The 27531-nt window shown below is 40.8% G+C and overlaps 1 protein-coding gene across 6 annotated transcripts in view; it reads right to left on the bottom strand.

Moving 5' to 3' along the window:
- MTCL1 (microtubule crosslinking factor 1) overlaps positions 1–27531 on the bottom strand; it is a 111844-nt gene that overhangs the window by 16015 nt on the left and 68298 nt on the right. For 3 of the 6 annotated variants that reach the window (XM_055800027.1, XM_055800023.1, XM_055800024.1), the window contains 5 exons: positions 19954–20046; positions 16912–17142; positions 15076–15264; positions 7966–8133; positions 2366–2620 (listed from right to left, as the gene is read on the bottom strand). In XM_055800027.1, coding sequence (XP_055656002.1) covers positions 2366–2620; positions 7966–8133; positions 15076–15264; positions 16912–17142; positions 19954–20046 — 936 coding nt within the window. The remainder of the gene's footprint in view (positions 1–2365; positions 2621–7965; positions 8134–15075; positions 15265–16911; positions 17143–19953; positions 20047–27531) is intronic. The other 3 variants (XM_055800025.1, XM_055800026.1, XM_055800028.1) reach the window with 1 other exon arrangement.

Here is a 27531-nt window from a genome sequence, read left to right as displayed (position 1 = left end):
TATTCAAGAGCTGTGTCAAAACAGGCAGGCATAAAGCATTAATGTGAAATTTTGCACACATGCTTCTGCTATCTCTTAGACTCTGTTTTTCAAACATGCACACTGGCATAGTCTCCTCATCCTCTACATATTGCCATAGATGGAATACACACAGAAACCTCCGGGGAGAAGGACTTCAGAGATATACTAATTGTTTCCATATAAAGCAGGGCATGACTGCAATCTGAGAGGTTATTCAACTGAAAGCTTGCAAATATTTGGAAGCTTCCTGTCACACAGGGAAATGTTTGATTATAAGGAAAGAGGACTTACAAAGTTTTGCAGGCAGGTAGCCAAGTTTTCAAACGCTATTTCTGATCATCTAGTCCTCTGAAATTAGCTTGACGTAATATTTTTTATTTCCCTACTATTGCTAATTCTGTGTACAACTCTGTTGTAAATATATAGTTGAAGCCTAGAGGTTTGAGAATATTAACAAAAGAAATCAGCTCCCCGACTAGCTAAGAGCTATTTTGTAGGCTCTCCCAAGATGACAGTGAGAGGTCAGATTTAAAGAGAATTAAAGGCTCGGTAGCATTAACAGGGATTTCTCTGTTGCTTCCATCAATGGCCCTCATTCCCAGGGGACAGAAAAAGCAGTCTTTACCCAGGTGAAGTCCCTCAAGCTATTGAGGATACACTGAAGAGGTAAAACTACAAAATACCATTCATAGGGACAGCAGAATAAACGTCCAAAGATGTACCAGTGACTTTCTGAAGAAAAGTTCATGTCTCCATCCTCAGGATAATAGGAAATTTTCTGAGGGTTATTTAATTTCCATTGTACACGGATAAAAGTGGCAGTTTGGCTACTGAAATGCAACAGTTAGAAACCAGCCCAGTCAAGCCATGGAGAACTCAGCATCTCCTGCCACTGAACCCTGGAAGCCAGGCAATTTGCATGAAGAGCTCTGCTACCAGCCTTTCTAGCTCATACATGTTGGTTGTTTTATCTCAGGAGATACACTATTGGGCTGCATTATAAGAGCTAGCTCAACAAACTGCATTAATTATACACAAAAATCCTCGGATAAATGGGAGATTAAAAAATCCAGAATATTGTTTATTGATATTTTTGAATTTAGAACTTAAAAAATCACCTTTCTTGGTCTGTAAAACCTTCATATTGGTCACTGCCCACTCAGACCTACACTTCTAGCAGTGATTTTAGAAATATCTGTAGAGTGCAGGATTTTCCAGAATTGTTCTCTGTAGGTTTAACAGCCACAGCTTAAACTGAGGTTTAATCTTGCTCTGATAATATTTACAGCCTGGTGCGTTTTCTTTAGCTTCTTGTTGCAGCTCAGGCAGAGTAATGTGAGACATAGATAACGAATCCTTTCCAAAAACTGCTCATGAAGTTACACTGGGCTTTCATCAACCTAACCTGTGAAGCTACTCCATGTTTTGTTGAAGCACAGTGCTTCCTAGAGAGCATGCACAAATCTGGTGCTGTTCCATTTCTGATGTCCTAAGGACAGAAAGTATTGAGTTAATTGAGGACCCACAATTTCAGTTGTTTTTCTTACTTTTCCTGGAATACATGACCCAGAGCTGAACAATGTTCAGGCAAAACCGATGTATTAACTCTGCCTCATTAAACTTTTTATTTTTTGTGTGGCTTCCAGCCAGATAAAATCATTAGGTGTGATTTGTCTCTGATACTAAGCAGACGAAAATATGGATAGGCATGAAAAACAAGGGGATAGGTATGCAGTTATCAGATTTGCAAATGATAGCAGAGTTGTGCACAAAATTCATGTGACCAAGGTCAAAGTTGTATTCTGAATATTTAATATTGATAGCTGTTTATTTGTTATCAGTCAGGGCTCTTCATGTTAACCCCTGGGCTCCTTTGCTAGAGAAAAAAGGATTCAGCTGAGACTGAATAGTCACAGCAGCTGCATCTTTGGTGGCTAATTCACAGATGACAGACTTTTTTGGCAGGATGCTGTACATGAAACCTTGAATAACCCTGCATATGGGGTTGAGTGTTTTAGCACGAAGAGATGCACAAAAGCTTTCAAACAGAAAGAATCAATGTGACCATGCCTGCCCAGGGTAATTGAAATGAGGCAGGAAATGGCCTTTAACCTGGAGCTGATTTCTCATAAGTGGTCTTTTATAGGGATTGTGGGCATTTTCCTTCTACTCCCTTGTGCATGTAAATTGTTTTGTAGGATGAGAAACACTGACAGAGCCAAGTAACCACAATTGTTCCTGTACTCCTCCTTAATTCAGTCTCCTGACCTTGGCCTGAGTGCAGTGATGGTGCAATGCCTCGTGCTTGCAGCCAGACATTGCTCACCCAACGAAGACTCCTTACCTGTTCTATCCGCCTGAGCAGCTCCTTCTTTTGACGCTCCCATTCTCGCCGGTCTCTATCAAGTCTGTCCAGGAGCTCCACCTTTTCCCGGTTCCAGTTCTTCTCACTATGCTGGATTTGCCGGCGGAGGTCCATCACCACACTATGACTCTCAGCCAGAAGCTTCTTGTGCTCCTCTCTCTCCCTTTTAAAAGCTCCCTTCGCATCAGAAGTGAGACCTGTTTCTCCTGAGGTGTTCTCACTCTTCCCTTCCAGCTGGCATGAAAGTAAAACATTACTAGGACATTAAACTTTCTGTGGTAAAAGCCTGCATCTGACAACCAATTTGAGTTGAAGACCTAACCCCACAAAGGTAATGGCAAAATTATGGTGATTTGTAGATCTTGGGGTCTTAATAAATGATCAAATATGTTCTACCTGAAAAAAAGTTTTAAAGTCAAGACAGTGAAAACCATAGTGAATAATTTCTCAAGCTCTACCATGCTATTAAAGCCATCAGTTATGATCTTCCTGGTGGGAATGTGGCTAACCAGCAATGAAGGAAACATGGTGATAAACTCCGACCTCATCATCATCTCTGAGACAATTGCCAGGACGATGTCCTCAGCCACTGCTCTGCTTTTGTGCTCTCATCCAGTGCACCTGAAACCTAAAGGGAGTGCATTCATCTTATGAAGAGACTTTTCCCACAACAACCCTCAGCAATGGTCTTATCGTACAGCTCCTCACACCTTCCAGCAAAAGAGGGTGTTAGCAGCAGGAGTTGTACCAGGGTCATCCCCCCATCTCTGCAGGTTCTAGTGTCTGAACTGATTCCTAGAGCAGTTAGCTGCTGCTAACCCCCCTTTCTTCTCCTTCTCTTCATGCTCAGAGGTCAGCTCTATCAGAATCAGAAGAACTGGCCCAAGGTAACACATTCATAGGAAAATGCAGGCTGGAGGAGGTGTCAGGAGGTGTCTAGTCCACTCCCCAGCTTCCAGCAGGGTTGACTCTGAGATCAGATGAGGTTGTGCAGGGCTTTGTTCAGCTGGATCCTGACAAACCTCCAAGGGCAGGCAGGGATTGCACAGCCTCTCTGGACAACCTGGGCCACTGCTGGACTGTTGTCAGAGTGAAAAAAGTGCTCAATGGTTTTGTGTAATTTCAAGCAAGTGAAGAATATATCCCTGAAGCTTGACCTTTTGTTGACAACTCAGTAGATGTGTGAATGACTCAGAATTGGATGCATCCCTGTCCCTTGGCTCTGCAGGTGAACTGGAGTGAAAAGTGATGAAAACTAATTTCTGACCCTGAAGTTAAAGTTGTCCTCAAAAAAGAGAGACAGCAGGTCTACTGGGAAACGTGCTCCTTTAGCAAAAGAGAAGGACAACACCTTCACCTTGCCTTACGTGGGAAAAAAGCCCAAACTTTCTGAGCAAAGGGATGCTCAGACTGGATTCAGGAGTGAAGCTTACTAGTCTCTGGAACAGCCTCCCCAAATAAATGGCTGAGAGGTCATTTCTTAAGTCATTTGCAATTGTACTGAGCTGCAGAGAACATTCTGTTACAGCCACTTGCATTGGCAGGGAAATCTTAAAACACCTGCATCCTTTACCACTAATTTTCAAAGTCCAGTTATTTTCAAATGACCAAAGAACCAACTGACCAAACAACCAAAAAATCAATTATAAAAAGTGAATTTTTATAAATTATAAAAATTTTATAAATTATTTAATCATTTTATAAATTATAAAAATTAAGCATCCTATTCTAACAAAGCTGACACGACACTGTCCTTCTCACTTTTACCCTGTTTGTGCAGTGTAAGTTTGTGGGACCTGCAGTGGTGTGTGAGAGGCTGCCCTGCACGAAACTGCATGGCTTGGTGGCAGACTGGAGGTGCCATGGGACAGAACTGCAGAACATCCCAGGAGAGACAACTCTGTGCTGCAGATCCATGATAAGAGACAGAATCCTGGGCAGCATGGCTTCAAGAAGCCAGAAAGCTTTGCTGCCTTCCTACCCACTACCCAGCACATTGACTTCCCACATATTAGTTCAGCAATATGTAAAAATACCACTGCTAGTTTCCAAACTCACTGCTAACTTCAGGTAATGATACCCTCTTGCCCCTTGCTACATTTTTCCTCTGTCCATCCCCAAGTCCCGACCTCCATTCCGTGCTGCTGTGGGAGTCAAAGCTGGTGCTGCCACCAGGGTCAGCAATGTCGATAGGCATTCTTTTAAGTTTGTTTGCTTTAATTTTACTATTTTGTGCCCCCTGCCCCAGGTCACTCTTGCAAGTTCCTGCTGGGTTTACTAAATAGTTGTGACACTAAATAATAATGAATTTCAGGAATGTCACTGCACAGCTGAGATCAGCCAAAATCATAAGTGACAAATGAAGTAAATGCTGTATAGTTTCCTTACACCTAAACCTGGCAGAGGGCTATTTAGGACTTGTTCTTTGTGATATATGTAAGCGTCTGTCAAGGTCCTTTGATACCCCTGCAGACTTCTCATCTTGCAATAGGAGCTCTTAGGGGAGGTTTCTGGAGTGTCTGAGATAAATCTCACTAGGCTGGACTGCAGACTCAACCATACAACTCTGCTGCCTCCGGGGAGTAGTGCCACGTGCAGCAGTAGCTATGGCCAGCATGCTAAGTTGCAAAAACACACCAATGCCTGCAATAAATTCTTCAGCTGTTATGAAGCATGAAAATGCTAAAAGCAACCCATAAAGCAAAGAAATGCTCAGTTGCAACAAATACAGTCTGTATGATTATCCTAAACAGCAAATTCCTTCTCCCATTTTTCTGAATCTAGAAAACTAGCAAAATGTTGAACATCAACAAGACTTGTTCTCTTTCTCCCTTTACACCACTGAGTTCTTCACCACCAACGGGCAAATTCTCAGCCTTTCAGTTAGCAAACAAGACAGGCAGTGGTGCCTGTGAAGGGCAGGAAAGCTGAGAGGCAGTGGAAAGTAAGAACATACTCCAGTAGAGCAATATCCCGGGAATGTATGGCTGCCCTTAGTGCCATGACCAAGCTGCCAAAACACAGTAAGTCATCCTGTGCCGGACCATGGGCTTACCAAGACCAGAGCCCTGGCTCTTGTCTCGTTTGAGAAGAACACAGGAAGTCTATAAATACAAAGGTGAGTTCAAAACCAAGGCAAGTATATGGTGATATACCATCAGAGTAATTTCCTGGTGTTCAGTGATTTGGAACCTAAAACCTTCTCCAGTCAGAGGCAGTGTCTTCAGACTCAGTTCTTGGTGCCTATGGAAGGCAGAACAATGTTCCTGGCAAGGAGAGAGTCCTTTCATCTCTGTTCTGATGAAACAGCTCCAATCATGGAGGAAAGGTCCATTAGTGGCTCCTTAGCGTGAAAGTCTAGACTTTCCTAAACCTACTAACTACTAAGGTTGGCCAGATGCCTCTCCATGTGCACAACAGCTTGTGTTCCCCCCGGCATCCTGAAGCTGGATCATTGGTCAGAGTCTTTGTGAGGGTCTGTGTCCTTACATGCAAGTTCCCAAAGCATATGCAGGGTTTGGCCCCTTATACTAAAGCCCTCCTTCTTCAAAACTTTTCTGAATTCCCAGAATACCGAGATCTTTTACTTGCCCAGCCGGAGGCTGAGAATTACTGCCTTATTGACTCAGCATTATCACAACCCCATACTTGGAAGCAATGTCATTATTTCTTATCTTAAAAACAATGCCTGAGGATCCTTCTTCCAAATCAGACGTACATGCATTTCTAACAGCCAAGACTTTTATTTTTAATGATACATGCAGTGCTAAAGCTCCAAAGCAGCAAGCAATAGTGAAATATGAAATGCTGATATTTTACGTATCATTCACTGGCTCCTCCCATTTTGATCCTGAAATTGAACTTATAGTGAAAGCACCCCATATTTCGAATCTTTACCATTAGTTTGAGTTAAATTGTTGTTTACATTGTTTCTATTTCAGGTTTATCATATTATTATTTTTATTTTTATATTTAGTTTTTTAATTGCCTCTTTGTAATTGTGAGCACATACACCAGACCTCAGTGGGACACTTACCCTATCCTAACTGACCTTCTAATGATTGATGTGTTATCTTTTTGCTGCTGCATTAGGGACCTGCTTTTACTGTGAAATAGAAATGTTGTGGGGAATTGGTAAGGAAGACAATTTTATGTCTTAAATATTAACCAGCTTCATTCATTTGCTTGAAAAAATGTAAAAAAGTAACACCCATAGCTCAGTAATTGGCCTATGTTATATTTCATTACCAGTGGAGCAGTAGAGGTAGCAAAGAGCCTGGTAAAGCCCCCAGAAAGAAGGGTGCAAATCTTTCTTCTCCCTGGGCAGGAGTCGCTGCACCATCCTGGTGCCAAACGCCAGCCAGAGTGACAGCCTGGGAGTGTGTTGCCCGTGCAAAGGCAAAGCATGCAAGCTCTAAATTGGCAGTTTGTTGTCGGACTAAGTTTCTCTAAGTTTTGTTCTTTGTTGCCATCTTAAGTTTAAGGTAAATCTGTCACCAAGGTTTTATTTTGCAAGGAGCAGAAATGGGAATTGATTTTGTTTCCTTTTTTCAGGTGATCCGTTGTCGGAAATGTGTCTATACTAAGAAGCAGCTGAACTGAATATCTGAATCCATTAAGAGAAAACTCTGCTAAAATGAAAGCTTCTTCCTTCATTCCGGGAAGGCAGCCTAAAGGACCTGGGCAGGAAAAGCAGTGCTTGCATCTCAGCTCTGCGTCTCAGAATGAGTCTCTGACATTCAGTAAATCCTCCTGAATGTACCACCCTCCTGGCAGTGAGTATTTTTTTTATATTTGTCTTCTGCAGAGAAATCCTACAATTACAAATCTTTTTCTCAAGATCTGAACTTATTAATTCTCCCACCACTCCTCTCTTTAATGCAGAAAATTAGAGCTTTTATGCCATCAGATTTGGAAATGAATCCTTGTGGGTTTTTTGCTAATTTGCTTTCATATGGCTTCAGAAACAGTACATCTTCCATGAACAGCCGTACATGACGCTGAAGCACCTGGCACCAGATTTGATATACATCTAACTGCACCCCATGGTGGGTAGCTAGAGCTCTGTCTGCAGCGGGGTACCATCCATCACTAACCACTAGCTTTGAATATCTGATTTAACATTAACACATTGATCGATCACTTCAGTGTTATTAAATCACTCTTTTCTTCTCCTATGCATCAAATAACACAGCCTTGTGCCAAGGCACAGCGATGACCTAATTGTGAGCTCATCAACATCGAGACATTTTTCTCTCCTTAAATGCCAATAAATACAGACACCCGCAAGCCTCATTCCCAGAGCTGATACATTACCAGCCAACTCTTCTGAGGAAACACAGCAAGAAGACGTTTGGTTACTTTGTCCTCATCTACGTTACACAGTACCTACTACATGAGCACTCGTACTGGGACAACTGGAATCCAAGAGGCAACTCAAGAGGCAAAGCTTTGCTCAGGCTTCGTGGCAGGGTTCAGGCACCAGGTTAAAATGAATAAATATAGTCCCTTTCCTGGCTGTCATAGATTTCCTGTTCCATTAAGTACCTCAGCAATTCTTTACCGGTGTTGGACGTTACCTGTTCAAGGTGACACTTCAGTTCAGTCATTTCCACCTCCCATGCTGCCTTGTGCAGGGCGTACTGCTGCTGGAGCCCCTGGCGCTCACGCTCCTCATCCCGCAGCTCCGAGCGGAAGTCATCCAGCAAACCTTTCAGAGCGTTCAGGAGCTTCCGATTTTCACTCGCCTGCCGCAACAAAACAAACGAGATGCTGTCATTGGATGGGTTTAGCCTCTGGTTTCATTTCAAGGAGGAAAAACGTCTGCGTGTCCACTGCATGGAAGAGAAAGTGCCTGGGTTAACTTTTGCATGAGAAAACTAATGGCAATGCCTTCTCTGCCTACAGGCTGCCCAGGGAAGTGATTGAGCCACCATCCTTGCAGGTATTTAAAAGACGCATAGATGTGGCACTTAGGCACATGGCTTAGTGGTGGAATGGGCAGTGCTAGGTTTATGGTTGGGCTCGATGGCCTTAAGGGTCTTTTCCCACCTATATGATTCTGTGATTCTGCAATTCCATGATTCTACTCCTTGTTAGCCGTAATCCTGAAGCACCCGTGAAAGCCAAAGACACTAAAGTCACCCTGAAAAAGACACTAAGCATCTTCCTGGATTGAGGACATCTGTAGTAACTTCTTCATTAATGCTGTAAACCTAAGCTAGAGTATCATTCCTGAGGTTTGTTGGGCAGCTGGATATCTCATACATACAGTCATTGCTCAGCATCAAACCTCAAGTATTTGTAAACTACACAGAAAGAAAAGGGATTAATATTCCATACTTCTGTATTATCAGATAAAATAACTTGTGGAAAAAAAAGTGAGGTTTTGAGCTGAGTATCTCCTAAGGTCTTTCACTAGTCTGTACTTCACATTTCTGTTCAGTCCCAGGCAGTTGCACACAGGCTGGCTTTGCAGCAGCTCCCTGTTTGGTACCGAAGGCATGAATGCCAGGTGGGCCACTTTCCCTCTTGCAGGTGGGATGAAAGAGCAACCCTCCATCCACGTCCTAATTGAGAATGTCATGGTCATACTGAAAATGTCTGTGTTCCTGTGCTAGCCAGGAGCCAAAAACTGAGTTAAATCAAAGTGCAGCCCAAAGCTGACATCTGATCTTGGCAAAGTACTGAAAGGCAGCACGAATACTTACTCAAATCTCTGATTATTTTTTTTTTCTTAGTTTTGGCATTTACTTTCTGCAAATTCACTGGAGACTTACAAAACTTGTTGTTTTAATATTAGACATTGAAAAACATTTTTTAAAAATTAAACCCAGATCAGTAAAATAAAAAGTATCCCTCCTTTTTTTGCAGCCAATTAATTACACAGAAATGTGTAACATGATTTACTTATCCAAGATTTTAATCAAATATTTTCAATGAGCCTCTCAAAGACCAGGGAGTAGCTACAGATTGTATATGACAAGTTATTCTGAATAGAAAAGACTTTTAAGAAAATTGATTAGCAGACACAGCATGAGCAGAAAAATGGGAAAGCTTACTCAACAAATTCAGCATTTAATCACCTGGTTCTCATGAATACGTTGGCTTCCTTGGAAAGGCCTAACTCAAATTAGCTGTCTTGATTCTTGCATGAGAGTCTAATTGGTTTTATTTTTTTTTATTTTCCCAAGTGCAGGCTTCCTGCAATCCCTCTTATCTGGTATTTCATGAAGTACCTACATGAAGACTTCTGTGTAGACAAGTCAAGTAGACAGATGTATACAAAAATCTAAATAATTTTCATGTAGTTTTTTCAGTGACAATACATATACAATTTTATGGAGACAACTAAGCTGATTTCACATGCTCATCAGATTTTTGGCATTAGTGAACCCACTTCACTCACTTTTGTGATCACAAATCAGACATACTATGATGCCTTTTTTCTTTAAAAACATACTAATGTGGTCTACTTTTTCCAAGCCTTTTGATTAATCACCAAAAATATTCTAGATGTAGGAAAATAACTGCAGGTGCTCATTGACTGACCTATAATCTGTTTGGGCTGATGAAATGTGATGGTGTACAACAAGGGGTTTTATAAGAAATGCACCCACAGAAGCAGAATTAATTCCATTAACATTTAATGCCAATTAGCAGTTTCCTACTATACAGCAGCAGTCTCCATCATGCATATAAGATCACCTGCTTTTCAATATGTAATGAGATTATATTTTTCCACCATGAATTTTCATTCTGATACTCAATTAAGGCTAAATTCTCCAAACATCTCAAGCCCCTTGTGTAGTAATCAGAATAAGAGCTCTTTTGAAGATTTGTCCTTAGTGTCACAACAGGGGCTGCTGGGTAGTGAGCGCATCAAAATCTGTCCTCATCCTCTTTGAAAACCCCGACCCCAAATGTCTATGAAGTGCTTTCATTCAAGAGCCACATTCTGGGCTTTCTGGTATGCTGCATAAACCTTTCTCTGGCAAAGTAGTCTAAAGCCTTCATGAGGGAAATGATGCAGAAGAAAAATAAACCCCAGTAACAGAAAAGCAAGCTGCATCCCTCATTCCTGGGCATACATTTGGCAGCTTTAGATCCTGTAAAACTAGAATTGCAAAGAAAGAAGTGATGGACTAGTACAGAGAGGAGTCAGAAGTGCCCCACTGCGGAGTTGTAGCCTACTGGGATGAGGGCATGTCTTATTTCTAGAGGCATTACATCAATATTGCTTTTATGAGACAAGTACCCCAGGTGCCCCCTGGGCTTGGTGGGATTTTATTTAACTTGCCAATACAAATCCAATTTTGGTTACATACTTGTAATTCCTGCAGAGATTTCCCTTTTTGCATGACTCTATATTTACAGTCTGAAGTTGGAGAGATCTATGAGATTATTTTTTCTGGTTTGCTAAACTGGAGTGTTTTTGGAGACAAAGTGCTTTTGAGACAAAGTGCTCTGGAATACAATGTTTACTTCTAGACATACTTTAGATTTCTGCTGGTGAAACTGTGAAAGTGTCTGCCGAAGTCCCACAGATACATAACAAGGATTGTTATGGTCTTCCCCTTCCTCCCAGGAACGTTGTACAGGTAGGAGAAATGGGACATGGCTGTGATTCCCTGGACAGTCTCACATGCAAGGAGCTGGCTCTTTACTGCCTTGCCAGTTACTGAAATTTAAAGCATGGAGGAATCTGACTGATTCACAATTGATCTAAATCAAGAGATCTACAAAAGCAGTTTAAAGTCTTGTATCCACAACCCAGGATTTGTAAGTAAAGGAAACAATAGCTGACAATAAGTAAAAACTTAATGTGGTAAATCTCAAATAAATTCCAGGACTCTGGAGTCTTCACTAAGTTGAGTCAACCTCAGAGAACGAAGCCTCCAGCTCTCGAAAAGTTTGGGACCAGAGCAGTTGTTTGAAGCTTAGTTCTGCTTTTAGTCACTTTTTTTTTTCTCTCTGAGAATTTCACGTAAGAATTTAGCACAGTCTGGTAATACAAGCAGTTTAGTAGAGCAGCCAATTAAAAACACAAGGTCAGGAGCCTAAACAGGGCATGAGAACTGTGCATTTTCTCTGTCTAATCGCAGGTCTAGGCAAAAGTGAAGCTGGATCTTGTGCAAATCATTTTAGTACATTTAGGTCTTAATTACTATTCCTTTGGGCTTTTCTCTTTGCTAAGCTTTGAAAACAAATATTGTATGAGCAAAAAAAGATCTAATTGGGGATTTTCTTGACACTCTTCCCTAGCAACAATGCAAGTGTATTGTTTTTTAATGCTTTTTCCACCGGACCACAGATGTGCACTTTTTTTCCCTTGCTCCCCCGATCTTACACCATCCCATATGCATCTCACCCTTTCTACTCAACAGAACCAAAGTGCTTTCTTTTTCCACAGGCTGTTCTCCCTGATCTCTTACCACACACATAGAAACGTTGATTTACAACAAGCCCTCCTGTACTGTGCCATCAGCCCTACTTGCCTGCTTATCTTCTGCCCGTGACCAGATTTCCCACTTGGCTCTTGTGCGTTGCCAGTTCCTTCCCAGACCCCTTCTGGTGTATGCTCCAGCTACCAGCCAAGGGACAACACCAGGAAGAGAAAGACGAATTGACCCTTCTCAGAGTCCCCATCTACTCTGCCTTTCATCAAATAACCTTTTTTGTCCCCTTTCCCCTCTGCTATGCCTTCATCCCTCTGTATGCTGGCCACATAAAAATCTCAGACAAGCGAGATGTAAATTTTCAACCAAGTTGGGTACCTCAAATCATAATAATATAATATTAAAGGCTGCTCTGTTTATCACTTTTCTCAAAACAATTCCACTTTCCAGTCAGGGTGAGAAAGTCAGCAGCAAGAGTGCAGACTGAAGATATAAGCCATTAAATATTAACATTAAATGTTAAAAATAAATATGGGTTACTTCAAGTTACTGTAAGCCCTTTATTTTTTCTGACCCAGTTAACCTCAGCCACTCCTAGACTATTTCAATATTTCCTTCCCAATGTGAAATGAGCGCTGATGCATTTAATCTTGGAGCTTGCCAGGCAGAAGCGGTAACTTAGGGCTCTCCCGGGCAGGTGCAGAGTTTGGAGGCTTCCAGCTTCACCACTCACCTCAGATTCCCCATATAAACACTGCTTTTTTTTCCAGCTGCAGGCTTCAGGAACCTATAGAAGACCCCCAAAACTCTGGGTGTTTTTCAGCGCAGCCTGACTAGTCAGTGGTATACTGGGAGGTGAGCACTGCCGAGATCCATCCCTTCAGGAAGGACGTGCTCATGGTCTACTGATACTCTCAGAGCTTTTAAAACTGGGACAATACAGGCAAAGTGTTTTCTTGCTCTATTTTTGTTTAGTTATTGTGTTTTGGGATCACTTATGAATTAACTGAAGCTGATGTTTATGGGTGAAAGTAACGTACTATGTGTAGAGCAAGAACCAGGGTCTGTGAGGCTGGTGAGCACAGCAAAGGTCCTGCATGCAGGAGGTCTGCAGGGTCAAGCCATCCACCACAGTGAGATAAACAATTCACACCTGACTGGTACTAAGATGTGTGGGGGCAGAGCAAGGCTCTGGCAGAGCCTCGAGGGTGCAGGAGGTGTGCATACCTATTCCTGTGCCACAGCCCTCCAGAAGACGCTTTTGATGCCCTGCATCTGACAGCATCAGAATTAACCTTTGCTATGGTTCCTATTTCTGTGTCAGAGAATAATCATAATCATTTCTTGCCATTGACAAATACAAGCCCTGTAGCACTGAAACCCCTTTTTGCATGCCTTTCAATAAACACAGTGCTTGTTAGAAGATTTGCCACAGTGAGCGGGCAAAACAAGTAATAGTGCTTAAAATGAGAAATCCTTAGCAAACTCACACGGTCTTGTCATGTTGAAATAACACTTTTTTCCTGGTTGGAAGGCAAGAAACCTGTTTTACCTTCACAGGTCCATTTGGATATCATGTACTACTCCCTGTCAAGAGGGGTACTGAGATGTAGTCTGTTCCTATGCTTCATTTCTTTAAGCAAGACTACCTGGAACTGCTGCATTAGAACAGCATGGAATGTATATAAAAATGAATTACAAGCAATCCTACTTCCAATTTCTGCCACCTTAATCGAGATTAATGCCTAAGCAATGATTATTTCAAAAAGGACATAATTTATTTGAATGTTCTTGGTCATTTTGAGAGATTTATATGGGAGGTTAGTACATAACACAGTTTGTACCGAGTTAGTATGTTGGCTTATATTTATTTTACTCATTCTAGATTAAATCAGTCTGCAGATGGAATGCAGTTAAATGATGTGCTCAGGAGCATCTTGTCCGTGGCCTTCTTCAGCTTCTACCGGAGAAGAGCTTGCTGAGAGGATGACAGTGATGGGTCTGGGTGACTGGCAAGGCAGAACCTTTCCAAATGCCAAACTGTGATCAAATGAATACTAACTTGGCAGCACGCTTTACAGAAAACAATAGCTAGAGAATGAAGTTGTCTATGAAAAAGGAAAGCAAAAGAGTATATAAACTTAAAGCAGAATATGAAGTAGCAGAAAGACCACAGATCTCTACAATTTTATCCAAACAGGAATTCTAACTGAAGTTACATCTTGAACTAGAGAGGTAGGCTGCAAGACAGCCTGGACATCTCCCAGCACTAACTTTATTATATGATAGAGACTTACTGTTATCTGCTTATCTATTAGACCATGTAGATAATAAGCAAACCAGTTGTACATACTTGTGAGAGTCTGGGGAATTCAAGGTGAAGAAATGCAATGCAGACACACAGAATCCCCAGATCCTGCAGCAAGTCCAGCGGAATAATTGTGGTCATAGAGAGTACACATTTGTCTGAGAGCTCTCACTGTGGAGCAAGCTCCTGAGTCAGGGGCCCGGACAGAGATGACACATAAGGCATAAAGCTTCAAGATCTTTTTCACTGAATTTGTGTTTCTAACACAGAATTCTTATTCCATTCTACTTATGATTGCAAATAATTCCATGTAACAGGATGATCTCATCTGAATGTTTTCCATTTTAAAAATGCTCCTGGAGAACGTTTGGAAGCCTTAAGTCTGTCCGCTTTGGATGTTTGCTATTGTTAGGACTGCTGATACACTACATGCAGATAGGAAAAAGCTAGGATATGTGGTAGAGCTCTGACACACACAGTTATGGCACAGGAGATGTGAGAGATGTTAGTATGATTTGCTTTTCGGCATTTAAAAACAAGCCCAGTGACAGGAAGGAACTTTCGCATTGTTTTTCCATAATCTCTAAGGGAAATATTAAATACATGTGCTACTTTCTTCAATTATTTAAAGGAAACAAAATCACCTCTTCTTGCTAAAAGCTAGAATACCATAGATGTGCTTAGGCAAGAGAAGCATGTAAATTCTGCAGACCATCACATACTGATAGATGTTTCTGGGCAAACAGCCACAATAGGAAATAGGATTTTTCACTGATAGCATCTGCCAACAGGAGAACAGTAATCATGTGGCTCCTGATTAAATATAAATACAATGGATGAATTCCACTGTAATTGCTGTGTATCTAGAAGTATTTTTACAAGTATGATTCTAGGTGATTTAACACAGCAGCAGAAGAAAATGAACTCCTTTGGAAAATTCACAGTTTCCATTCCCAGGGCATGATATACAAATGGTATAGTACCTGCTTCTGCTGCTGCAGTAATTCTGTAGTCTGCAGCTGTGGCCCACGATCTGTGCTCTCCAGGGTGGGATGCTGGGAGAAATCTGTCAGTGCAAACACAACATCCTCTTCCTCCTCCTCTCGCTCTGCATCATCCGCCTTCTGCTCAGACTGAATGCCAAAGTCTGGGAGGGCCTCAGGGTGCTCGATCTAAAATCCAAGAGATGGGATACATTGACACTCCTTTGCCATTTAGCTCAGGGGACAGAAATCTGTTGAAGGACTAAGAGAAGGAACAATCTTCCTCTGCATCTCTGTGGTGGGATATAGACTTCTATTCTGTAGGCTACAGGAAACAATCTTTGGTGGTATACGACATGTTGCATATGTGAACACAACAGTATGCAGGCCTGCAGAATAGGAGCTCTATACGGCTGAGAAGATGGGTGTAATGTAGCATGATGGATATAATCATTCACGCATGAATGAAAAACTATACAAGACACTAACATATTGTCTGATGAAGATATGGAGACCAGGAAGCAGCCAAATCTAACACTTTATTCTCTCTGATGCATTAGCAAAACACATGACTCCAATAATGACTGGAGGTGGTTTGATTATAAATTAACCAGTCAAAAAATCCAAACAGTGAAAAAATAAAAGCTATTTTGATATTAGAAGATGAGCTAGTTTACACAGAAGCAAATTAGTACTGCTAAAGTAAAGTAGAAGCAAATTATTTCTAAATAGCTACTCATCTCTTGTTTCTGACTCATATTACCACAGCAGACGAAGGTAAAGATGTTCATCTACCTTTCATCTAAGAATACAAAACATTGGAGTGTTCAGCTTAAGCATACTCCTACCAGACCTGAAAGGTTACTTGTACTGCCAAATGCAGCACTGAAAAACACTAGGCCCATCTTGTGAAATTCAGAAATACTGAGCAGAATTACTTAATTGCCTTAGCAAATGGTTTCAGAATTACATGAACCTGCAAAATAAATCTATTATTCTCAAGAATTTTGTATAAAGCGTTAGATGGGCAAACACTTTTTTAAACTTATTTTTTCTTTAAGTAAGATCTCCAAAGCACATGGTAATTCTGGGTGTCCAACTTGACACAATTTAGCAGCACCTTTCTTCACAGTGCGTGTTGGCTGGCAATCACCTCTGCTGAGATATGTCAGCTTGGGGATTCCAGGTTGCTATGTACTTCTGAAATTCCTGATCTTAATTTAGTCACTACTTAGAAAATCACCATGATGACTACTGGTGTACTGCTGTTGAGTGTGGTAGATGTGTGTATGGAGAGGAGGAACAAACAAGACTGATTCACTGTTAATTCCCACAAGAAGCTCTATAATTCTCCTGCCAACACGAAAACAGAGCTTCCCTCCATCTGTATTGCTGCAGGCTTTATAAGGAACGCACTGTGCACACGATGAGAAAAATGACAGCACTCAACACATCAAAACAGATTTGACTCCCGTTAGCTCGCTAATGTTTTGGGGTTTTTTTCTTTAAAAAAATTATTCAGGAGTCATATCTTTGAGACCTACTTAAATTTTCATTTACTATAAGAGAGTTTTTCAGGACTAGATGTTTGTAGTAGTTAAGTGTTCAGATTTAAAGATGGGTGGTCTGTAACATATCATGCAGAATATACTTTAGCACAAGCCAACTTAAGAAAAGGCTTCATGTTTAATTTGAATCTTCTTTAAATCTATGTGTAATTATAAAGCTGCTGATGCCACACCATATTTAAAGTCTACACATGAAGAAGGGACATCCCAGTACCCCACCGCTTGCAATTTCATTGTGTTAATAAGGTGTTATATATCTATAAGTTACCTCTAACACGTCTTCCCCTTCCTCCTCCATTCTTTTGCCTTGCCGCCAGTGTTTCAGCAGCCACTTCAGTTTGACATACAGGAGAAAGGTGTCCTGCTTGAAATGCCTGAGTTCTTGCTGCAGCAGACTTTTCTCCTGGCTCCAGGTCTTCTCTTCCAGTTTGTTCTGCAAAGTCAAGCTCTGCACTTCCAAGTCTTTCCTCCGCAGGGTCTGCATATGCTCCTCCTCCAGCTTTAATGGAACAACAGACACCATATCAATGAGCTAGTGTCCTGAGGCAGTCTTCAGGACTGTTACTCTCTTGGGTGAGACAAACTAAAATCTCTAACCTTCATCAGTAGTGAGTAGCTATTAAATTTGGCTCAATAAGTTCCTCAGCAGTTATGACTGTTAAGGAAACCAGAGGACAGCAACCCATAAGCTTTGCTTAGATAACCATATGCAAGTAACCTGCTGTGGAAGTGGACATTTAGTTTAAAGATGCGTGAGACCTCTGCTGCTGCTTAAACTGTACCACTCATATTTTCCTTCCTCTCTCGGCTGTATCCCTGCAGTATGCTTTCAGCTCAGCTACCACCACACACAGGACACCTGCTAAATGCATTTGCAGCCATTCCTGCAAGGTGGGACCACAGCTGCCCTTCAGACAGCCTGGAGTACCATCCTTGCCTCTTCCCTCCCCAGCCACAGACTTATCCTTTCCTCTGTGGCTACATGTCCCTCTGCTTCTAGAAAGGCAACACCTCTGAAAGAACCACATCCAGATACAACTACTAGTCCCTCGGTTCTCATAGTTCATACTTGGAGGCATCTGAACAACCCACAGTAAACATTTTCTCATTCTGATATACCTAGATGCAGGAACTGAAGAGACAGGAATAGGTTGCAATTTGGCACTCAGTATGTCTTAGTTTCAAGTACTAGAAGCACCAAGAAAAGCTCATTCTCTGGAGCACCCGTATAATTACATCTGCTTCAACACAAGGCCATTGGAAACATTCTTTAAATGTGACTTCTCCCTCAATATGTCAAAATCAAACCATGGCACAACCTGTGCCCAGCAGCACTAGTACAAGTTAGTTGTACAGCATCTCATATTCTGCGTGGATGAGATAGTGTTTCCACTTCAATCAAGCTGTGGTTCATATTGATCAAGAAAAGGCAGATGGAAAACGAGTACAGAGCCACTGCTCACAGATGCCAGTTTCTACTGCTTCCCATTCTGTGGAACAACAGCCTCTGCCTTTGCTGACCAGCCCCACAGATGAAATCTGTGAAAGCCACAGTACACTAATGACCACAATGATTTAAACCATAACAACATAACCTGCAACAAACAACATTCGCACACGAATGAAGAATACTGCAGAGATTCTTCTTCAGGAGAATAGACCCCACAGCAATTAATACTGCTAAGAAAAATATGCTTGATTTTCATGGCAACATTCAGATGCTTCTGACACAAGATACTGGTCCATATTAGATGGTTTACTAAGGACTTTCCTGCCCTTTAAATGATGTACCCTGGCATAATGCAAATTTTCAGCATCTATAGTACTATGTCTTAAAAAGTTCCTGAGTAAATTACACCTTTTTACAGTAGTTGCTAGCTTAAATAGGTTTAAAATGGAGCTTAAAAGTGGTCGGGAACAAAATTAGCTATAATGGGCCAAAAAACATACACACAGCTCCTAATAACACTCATGGAGAATGTACACCGCTAGCACACATAAATTTAATGCCATTAGACATTGCTAAAAATTAAATAGCAAAAACGAGGCTTAATTTAAATTTGATTTTTACAGGAATAAACAAATAGATTCTGTTGATGCAGATTCTTTCACCAAATGAAGCTATGGTTAAATACAGCAAAGATCTGAGTCATTTCCACCAGAAATCCTGGAAGATGATAAAAAAGGAACAATATCAACAGGATGGGCATAATCTGGAAAAAATGAAGAATCCAGAAGATGCTTTTTTTCTTCTAGTTCTACTGGCTGTCAACATTAGTAGCCAGCTTTGATTTGGCTGCATTTTTCATTGTTTTTACAAGCTGTTATGAACTAAGTCCCTGTGGTCACAAATTCTTGAAGAAGACCCTGGTGGAGGTAGCTTCACAGAGTATTATGCTTTTTCAATGGATAGCTATTGCAAAAGAAAAGGATTTTAAAAGGCAGGCATAACTTCCAAAGAGCTTTCATGGCCAAAGCGTCTAGGAAGGAAATCAATTTACTGGTTGTCTTCAAAAGCCTCCATGAGAAAGCTCCTATGGAGGTCAACTGGAAATTAAAGCTACTTATGAAAAAATGGAGAGATACCACTCGGGTCTAGTGAGATTAGCTGGCACAGGGAAAAATGCTTTACACTATGCAACAATTATGCTGAATTTGGCCTATGAAGCAAATTTAAAAAGAGAACTTAAGTTACAGCCAAACAGCCTGCAAAAATTAGGAACAGATATTTTTCGTTCTAGGAGCTAGAGTTCACAAAACGATTGACTAATCTGTTCCAGCCTTCAAAAGAGCAGGAGGAGTCCATGTAACAAAATATGATTTATTCACCAGTTATGAATTAAAGGATTGGAAATATGGGGTATTGAGAGATACAGAAACGTCCCAATTTGTGTCTCAGTTATGAGTGTGTAACAACCCCTCTGACTTCAGAGAAGTGTTGGATTTTCTTTGGGTTAGGAGGGGCAGAATAAGGCACAGAGCCCAACTGTGCTCCCAGAGATCAAACACACCCTTTCCCAGCTCATGGAAAGCTGAAGGGGCTGATATAATTACCCATGAGGTATTTCATATCTCAGCTTCCCCCGCAGAGGGGAGGACAAAACTTCTTTCTACCAAGCAGAGATGCCAGATTTGAAGTGGCAAAACAGGCTGGAGTGTACATTTCCCCAACTTCCAGATTCTTCATTTACTCAGATGAAGTCAAAAAGGCATAGCCATCAGGACACAAGTTCCCATGGTTCTGACAAACAGGGTCCATGCGACATGTCATGGTCACGCATCTCTCCCAGCAGGCAGGTTTTTTATTTACCTGGATGATCCTTTCTGTAAACTTTTCTTGCTCCTCTCGGTGAAGTCTTGTCTCCTGCTCAAGCTGAGCCTGAAGCTCCTGTATCGATACATTCTGTACAGGTAAAACATGGGAATCCCTGAGCTGATCAGCAGGACAAAGGGACAGATCTAGCAGAAAACGTGTCTCCATAGTATAAAAAACAAGAACTGCAGGACAGACATCTGCACAACTCACAGTTATCAATAGTTAAAACCAAAGCACAGTGTGCGAATAAATAGCAACACCCTAAATATGTGTGGGAATTTCCTGTGTGGCTGCTTCTGAAAACTAAAGTTGGGATGCTGATGTTACATGTTGGATATTCCCTCCAGGCCTCTGCTCAGAGTTTGCACTCGAGTAGCTAAGACAGCGCACCATCAGTGATGTTTGTCAGATGAGCTCCTGTTTACAGGATTACAAATTTGGTGGCGTATTTCTTTATGATAATCAAAGCTATAAAATTTTAACATCTCTGCAGAAGATGTATCTAATGCACATATGTTGAACCTAATTGTTGATTTGCAACACTTCTGACTAGGCAGTTAATGGGATAGCATTTATTAAACCAACTAAGCATATGAGGTCCCTTTCTTCAGATACAGGACAGCTCTCTGCACAAGTCGACTTCATTCTGTGATTTCTGCTCAAAATAATTACTCCACAAATGTCACGGTGATAATCAGTATGAGCCTGAGATCTGACCAAAATTCTTGAGTATTTCCCCTTTCAGGTCCAACACTATTTTAATCTTAATACTTCTAATTTCATGTTCACATCAGGTTTGGAATCCCATCCACTTTACTTCTGAAAGTTAATTAAAAAATAAAGACCCAAGAAGGCAGAGTCAACCTCATTATTTATACTATGCTAATTAATCTTGTGGCACTTACATTCATGATCAGAACTTTCCACCCCTTTCTTTTTGTGTCTCTCACACTGGAGCTACAACTTTGTCTGTACAAAGGTGATGCTTGTCCAGATGCTGTCCTCTTCACATGCATTACCACAGAAAATACTACAGCACCAAAATTCCTACTTCTCAGAGTAAAGACACATTTAAAGAAGGGATCTGTTCAGGCTTCAAAGCATAATCCCAAATTCTCTGCTGGCTGACGCCCAGCGCACTCCAATCTCGGCAGCTGCAAGGATATAACACAGGTCGTGGGACCGCTCTCGGGGAGCTGTGTTGCCATTTCCCCTCCAGCACCAGGCCCGGCACCCGTCTCCTCTCCCCAGGCACTCCTCCTACTTCCTAAGAGCAAAAGCAGCTGCTGCCAGTGTTTGGGCCACAGCAGCCCTTGCTGGGACACTTTTGGTTATTCAAAAAGTATTTGTCACTGGAACAGATGCTCCTCTCCTCCTCGAGGGAAGAAGAAGATAAGGCAGATGGAGGTATCCCATAAACCACCCGCAGGACCATACTCCACTGAAAAATGAAACTCACCCTACATATACTTTCTGGGCCCTATCAGTTCCTTCTTTACTTGATTCACTTATTGACTTGTGCATGTCTGTTTTGTACCTGAGGAAAAGACACTTCTAGCCCTCTGAAAGGTACACATACAGTGGTCAAGAGAACATTATCTGTCTTACCAATTTCATCCTACACCTTAATGTGTCTGCGGACATTTTGTATAGCACAAGCAAAAATTTGGTCGCACAAATAATTCTGAAAGTACTGCTTGCAATGGGATTTGCTAGTTTGCACAAACATTCGTAAATCATCAGTTTAATTTTCTCATCCAATAAAAGAAACATTATTTTCATCAGAAATTTCTGCATTCTTTTATTCTGATCAGGCTTCTTTAGGAATATGGCAAATAAGAAGTAAGGTACCTAGTTAACTCAGGTGTAATTAAAAAAAAAAAAAAGAAAAGTGTGTTCCTTCTTTTTAAGAATTCAAAATCAGCCAAAATCATGCAAAGTTGATTGGGTGAAAACTGACACAACATGGCAATGCTCTTCTGTTCACAGTCATCACTGATCCTAATACGCCTGCCCTTACAGTATTACAATTACACATTTAGATAGTTAGAGATGTTGTTGGTCTTGGGATTCCTGAAACTGGAAGCTGAATCAGAGCAGTAAGAGTTATCAGGAAGGTAAGGTTTGAATTTTTCACTCGACTTCACACTTGTGTTTTCCAGTGGACAATGATTTGCTAAAAGATCATGCGTTCTACTTCAGACTAATATTAATTGGAATCACGTAGTCATGTATATACTGACAACACCTTATGGCTGCAAAATTACGGCAAGAAAATGATTAAACTGTGCAATATTTCAATAAACACGTAGTCCACGCAAAGCCAAGCTTCAGGCAGCTTGGGCAGCTGGGATTATGCGGTAACTGTTGGAACTACTAGGAAGAGGTTACCTACATCATAAAGGCAGACAATCATATGCATACGAGACAATGCAAATCTTTTTACAATGACTTTACCTGTTTAAGAACGATAGTTTTTTATAAGTGGTAAAATAAACATATTGAAAAGCCGTTAATGCACGAATGCAGAGCTGCACACCTTTTTCCTTCCAGTGCAACCTGAGGGCTCTTCACAGCCTATAATTTCATATAATGTCATTTCTGCTAGAAGCATTGGGATTTTTACTGCTCAAATCAAGGGACATAAAGCTGCTTAAGCACCTAGTAGATTGCTGCTAAACATCTGGATCATGAATGAAGAATATGTACAAATGTATCATGTGATATTTGTATATGCAGTTCAAGTACCCAATACTGCTGGACTTCTAGATGTTTATGTGTGGAAATCAGGCCCCTGTGATATAATAACAGGGTGTAGTCTGTGGCACAACTGTGGTTTCGTTTGTTACAAAATGGACACTAACATTGATAACCTGTTAACTCCCATTCTTTGTTTCCTTTGTTCTCATTAATGAACGTGCTACAGGAGGAACAGAAAACACCCCAAAATGGGCTGGCCACCACACAGTGAACTGACACCACAGAAACAGACACAAACTCACTACAACAAGACATACAAACACAATATAACGGGAACTACGAGCTAGTGCTACTCCATCACAGCACCACAGAAACAGCTGCAGCTCAACACTGACAGACAGTTTCCCATGTATCCCAATTATTGCACTTCCAGATTCACTCCTGTCCTCTCAGACAGGCAGCGCCAAATCTTTCTGATAAGTCCTTTTCTCTCACCTGTTATCACTCCAGAACAAGCTAATCCAGGCCGATGTCTACCTCAAGAGGATACGCAGAGAAAAGTTATCCATGCTTTGGGGGCTTCACCACTGCTCCGTCGTTGCACTGACCCCTTTTTGCCCCTCTCAGTGTATCGACGGCTTTTCAGGTTAGTTTCCAGCTCATACAATCCCACATTTCTGCCACAAATTGTTTTTACACCATTGCCATGCACCGTGAGGTACAGCTGGGTCTTATTGTCTGTTTTCTCCATTTTACCATAGCTAATTACAATCTCAATTTGCCTGCAAACTTGATCAGTTTACATGTAAGAACTGTGAAGATCAAATTTCATGGAATCTTTTTTTTAGTAATTTTTTTTGAGAGCAGTGGAATAATATAAGGCCTGAGGAGGCAGGGTAAAAAAATGCTCTGCAGCATTTGTGTGCAATTCCAATGTAGCCAAAAGATGAATATTTTATGCTATTCTGGCTAATGCTTTGACATCTGGACCTTATTTGACCATGCAGTTTAAAAACTGCTACTTTTTCACATGTGATACTGACCCCTGCATGCGTACAATCAACCAGATCTGAAAGGAACTTCCAGTGCCTTTTGTATTACTTTTTACATACAATACACATCTGACTGAATTCTCAGAGGCTGCCTCTGAAGCTGTACTCTTTTCCTCACCCCTTAAAAATAAATGGCATATATTCCATTTGCTAGTGTACAATAGGCAGTTGTGTGGTTATTTTTCTGTGCTTATATGGAGAGTTTGTGATTTTGCGAAAACACAGAACACTTTGCACAGTCTTTAAAAATCCACCTCGTATGGATAGTACACAAAGTCTCACTGAGTTCAGTTATGACTGGGATATCCAGATTTACATCATAAAAGGTCTTTTAAGCCATTATGTTGTCAACCTTTACAGAATCTTGCATAGCAAGAAAGAATACAATTCATCAAAGTAAATTATTCTTGCTGCCCTTAATCCTGGTGGGAAGGGATCCTGTCAGCACAAGTTTGTCTTTTTTCTTCCCACAACTTTGCACTGGAGGAATAGTGGACACCAAGAGATATATCCTTCTATGTGGTCCTCATTTGTTGTTTTTTGGGGTTGTGTTTTTTTTTCCTTTCCCCCCCCAGAACAAAGAAAAGTTACAATGTATAAAACATTCAGAGTTTCCTTTCTGGGAAAACAAAATCTTAAATCCGGGCAAGAGAAAAGGATGTGTAAATTTTCAGCACATGGCTGGGAGCTGCTGCAAAAGCCATTCAGCTGAAAAGCTCTCACGTGGAATTATGAGAATTGCACAGAAGGAGCACAGACACTCCAAACCCAGCTAAAAATAGAACATTTAAAATACAGACCAAAATTCTCCTTGTATGTCCAAAATAGATCCATACAGAAGTTTTGATTCAAATGAGGTGGTAAAGTGACTTACCTAACTTGCACATCACTGTATCTGATTGGTCCACATTTAACCCAGGTACTCACTTAGAGTAATAAAGATGTTTTATATTTCTTACGAGCATGATAAGAAAATGGATAAACAGATTAAAAACTCATTAGAATAAATTATTCTTCAGTGTGAGCTCTTCCTCCTTTATTACTAGACCTTGTGGAAGACTTACTTTTTAAGACATGCTCTCACCTTCTCTAGCCTATCCATTTTTATTTTAATTCTCTGTGACAACTTGTTCCTTTTAAGTGAATTCACTTCAGTGGTTCTTTTTCCATAACCTGGGAGTGTCAGAGATTTTGTGGCATTTTTCCACACAGAAACAAATGTGTAAGTCTTTAAAAGCTACATATGAGGATAATCCAATTCTGAAATGCAAAGATGACTGCTTTTGCCTGTAGTGATATACATTTACTTAGGCAAGGGCAGAACTGATACCCTCTGAAGGAACAATCAGAGCTAGGAAGTACAGCTCTATTTTAGAGCATCAGGTATCAAATATTGCCACAAACTATACTTGGACATGTGAAAGCGATTTTTTTTTCCTCCAGACTGTTTTCTTGTTTCTGAATAAACAGGAGGAGACTGCTTAAGGAAGCTGCCTTTTGTTTATGGATATTCCATTAGCAAAAAGGGTAAAATTCACCAAATGAAAAATTATTTACCATTTTTTCCCACTGGTTCCCATTTGTTGCCATAGTAACCCTTTGATTTGTCCTGGGCATTTGCTCCATGAAGAATTGTGTTACCTTTTTTAGTTCCTCCATGGCTTTTACTCAGGGCAATTCTCACTTGTTCACTTGCTTTTTCTTTGGATGGTAAAGAATGATTTCCCCCTCCCAGCACAACCCTACCCTGCTAAAATCATGAATAATGGATTGAACATCCACCCCAATGGGCTCCAACCTCCCACAACAGCAGCTGAATGGCTTGTTTCAGCCAGAAAAAAAAGCTCTGCTCTTAAGGCTATTTTAAGATATAATTTCCCTTGGACTGTGACTCTAACCCACCTCTTTAAATGCAAATATATTCTAATAATACTGTTGCACTAACAACTGCAGTGCAAAGCCCAAGCAAAGGCAGATGTTTACAGTTAGGCTATGGGGTAGTTTCAAGCACAAGTCAGTCTGCATTTGTTGTATTTAATCAAACAATTAGGGTCTCACGATGCTCATTTTTAAAAATAGGGAAATGGCTAAATGGAAGCTGCTCAGCATTGCTTGGGAAAATTGTAATTTAAAATTCAGCTTGGAAAAAATTAATTTAGTAAAATGGGTTTGCCCGCTTAAAAAGAAAACATTTGCCTCACTGAAATGAAATGTGTTGTTCTCATGCTGAAAGTCCATATGCAGTAAGAAGATCATCAATCAATGCTATCCACTGGCCAGTGCATATATTTTCACTTCATATGTTAAAGCTGATAACGGCTTATGTGTAGCCATCTCTGCTGCAGACACCAAAAGGTTTGAGTCTCCACCTCAGATTTCTGTGGTAATAAAAAACCCCTTTGGTATGTCAATAATATTTTTTCCTGATCATTCATCTGGCCCCAAAATATAGTATTTTTTGCAAGTACAGTGTATGAAATAAAAAAACCCCAAACAACTAAAAATGATACCACACTGAATTATTTGGAGGAATCTTCTGCTTCACTTGGGTTTGAGTATTACAGATTATAAGATTTCAGTTGGTTGCCCAACCATTGAAAAGTTTCAGCAGGAAGCAGTGTGATATTCTTTGTTGCTTAAGGAAACCTGATTGAAACAAACACCTTAGTCTTCAACATTTTTTCAAGTCAGGCCACTTGAGTTCCAGCCTTGCTTATCTTTTGGGCACATCTGGACCTAAACTGGCTATTTCCTACCTTTGATTATAATTACTGGCTTGTTTCTTGTCAGGCTACGGTGTGAAAACTATCCAACCTCTGTTTAAACCAGTTTGATGTACACAGTTTATGCATCCCATCCTGCGAGAGGAAAAAAGATGTTGTGAAAAATTACCCAAATCCCTAATCTTAATGGAGGGCTCACATATAAAGGGCTTAATATGATAGCAAGACTGATCTAAGATAAGGGGGGGATTAATCAAGATGACTGAATTTAAACAGAAATATTGTAAACATTTGCTGTGGTCATTTCCTGACCTAATCTACCATAACTATTGACCAATACAATTGCAAAAGGATGCACGCTGAACAGCAAGGTTTCTCTACCTCATCAACCCATTTCGCAGCTGAGGAAGACTTTACCTTTCAGTGAGAGACTTATGGTGTCCTGGGTTTATCAGATATGCTTCCCAAGGTTTATTATCACCGGTAAAAGGGAAAAGTTGGAAGAGAAGCTGCTGAACATATTAATTATTCTAGTACTACCAAAACTCTGCACTGTTAGAACAATTTAAAACAAACAGAACAAAACCAGCAAAGAATTACCTGTGTTAAGATGAAGGGCCATTCTCCCTTTGATATTCAATACAGCATCGTGTTGCTTGGCTACCAGCCACCCTGATGCTTTTTCATCCTACCCCTGCTTTCTAGTGCGTGTTACCTCTTACTCCCGAACCCAGCTGTCCCAGCCAGCATTCTCCTCTTCCCAGACTCAGTTAGGGGGTTTCAAATATACTAAGGCCTCTGCATGTGTCTTTAGAACTAAAAACATGTTAAAACTCATCCCTCACTAGAAGCTACTCTAACCACACAGTTTCAAGGGGGATTTGGCTTCCCAGTGGCCAGCAGAAAAGATTTCCCAACGCTTTAATCTCGCCTTTATGGAGACAGATTAGAAATTGTTTTCTTCAGGACCTGTTGTAGTGTCTGGACAACCTATGTTCATGAGAAAGCAGCTAAGTAGATGTTTACTGAGGCGGATATGGCCTCTGCATGGATGAAGATTTAAATAAAAATTGATCGATGTTTTTGACAAATGGAAA

This window comes from Falco peregrinus, chromosome 3, assembly GCF_023634155.1.
Source record: "Falco peregrinus isolate bFalPer1 chromosome 3, bFalPer1.pri, whole genome shotgun sequence".
Classification (NCBI taxonomy): Eukaryota; Metazoa; Chordata; class Aves; order Falconiformes; family Falconidae; genus Falco; species Falco peregrinus.
This window is presented reverse-complemented; position numbering and strand designations above follow the sequence as displayed.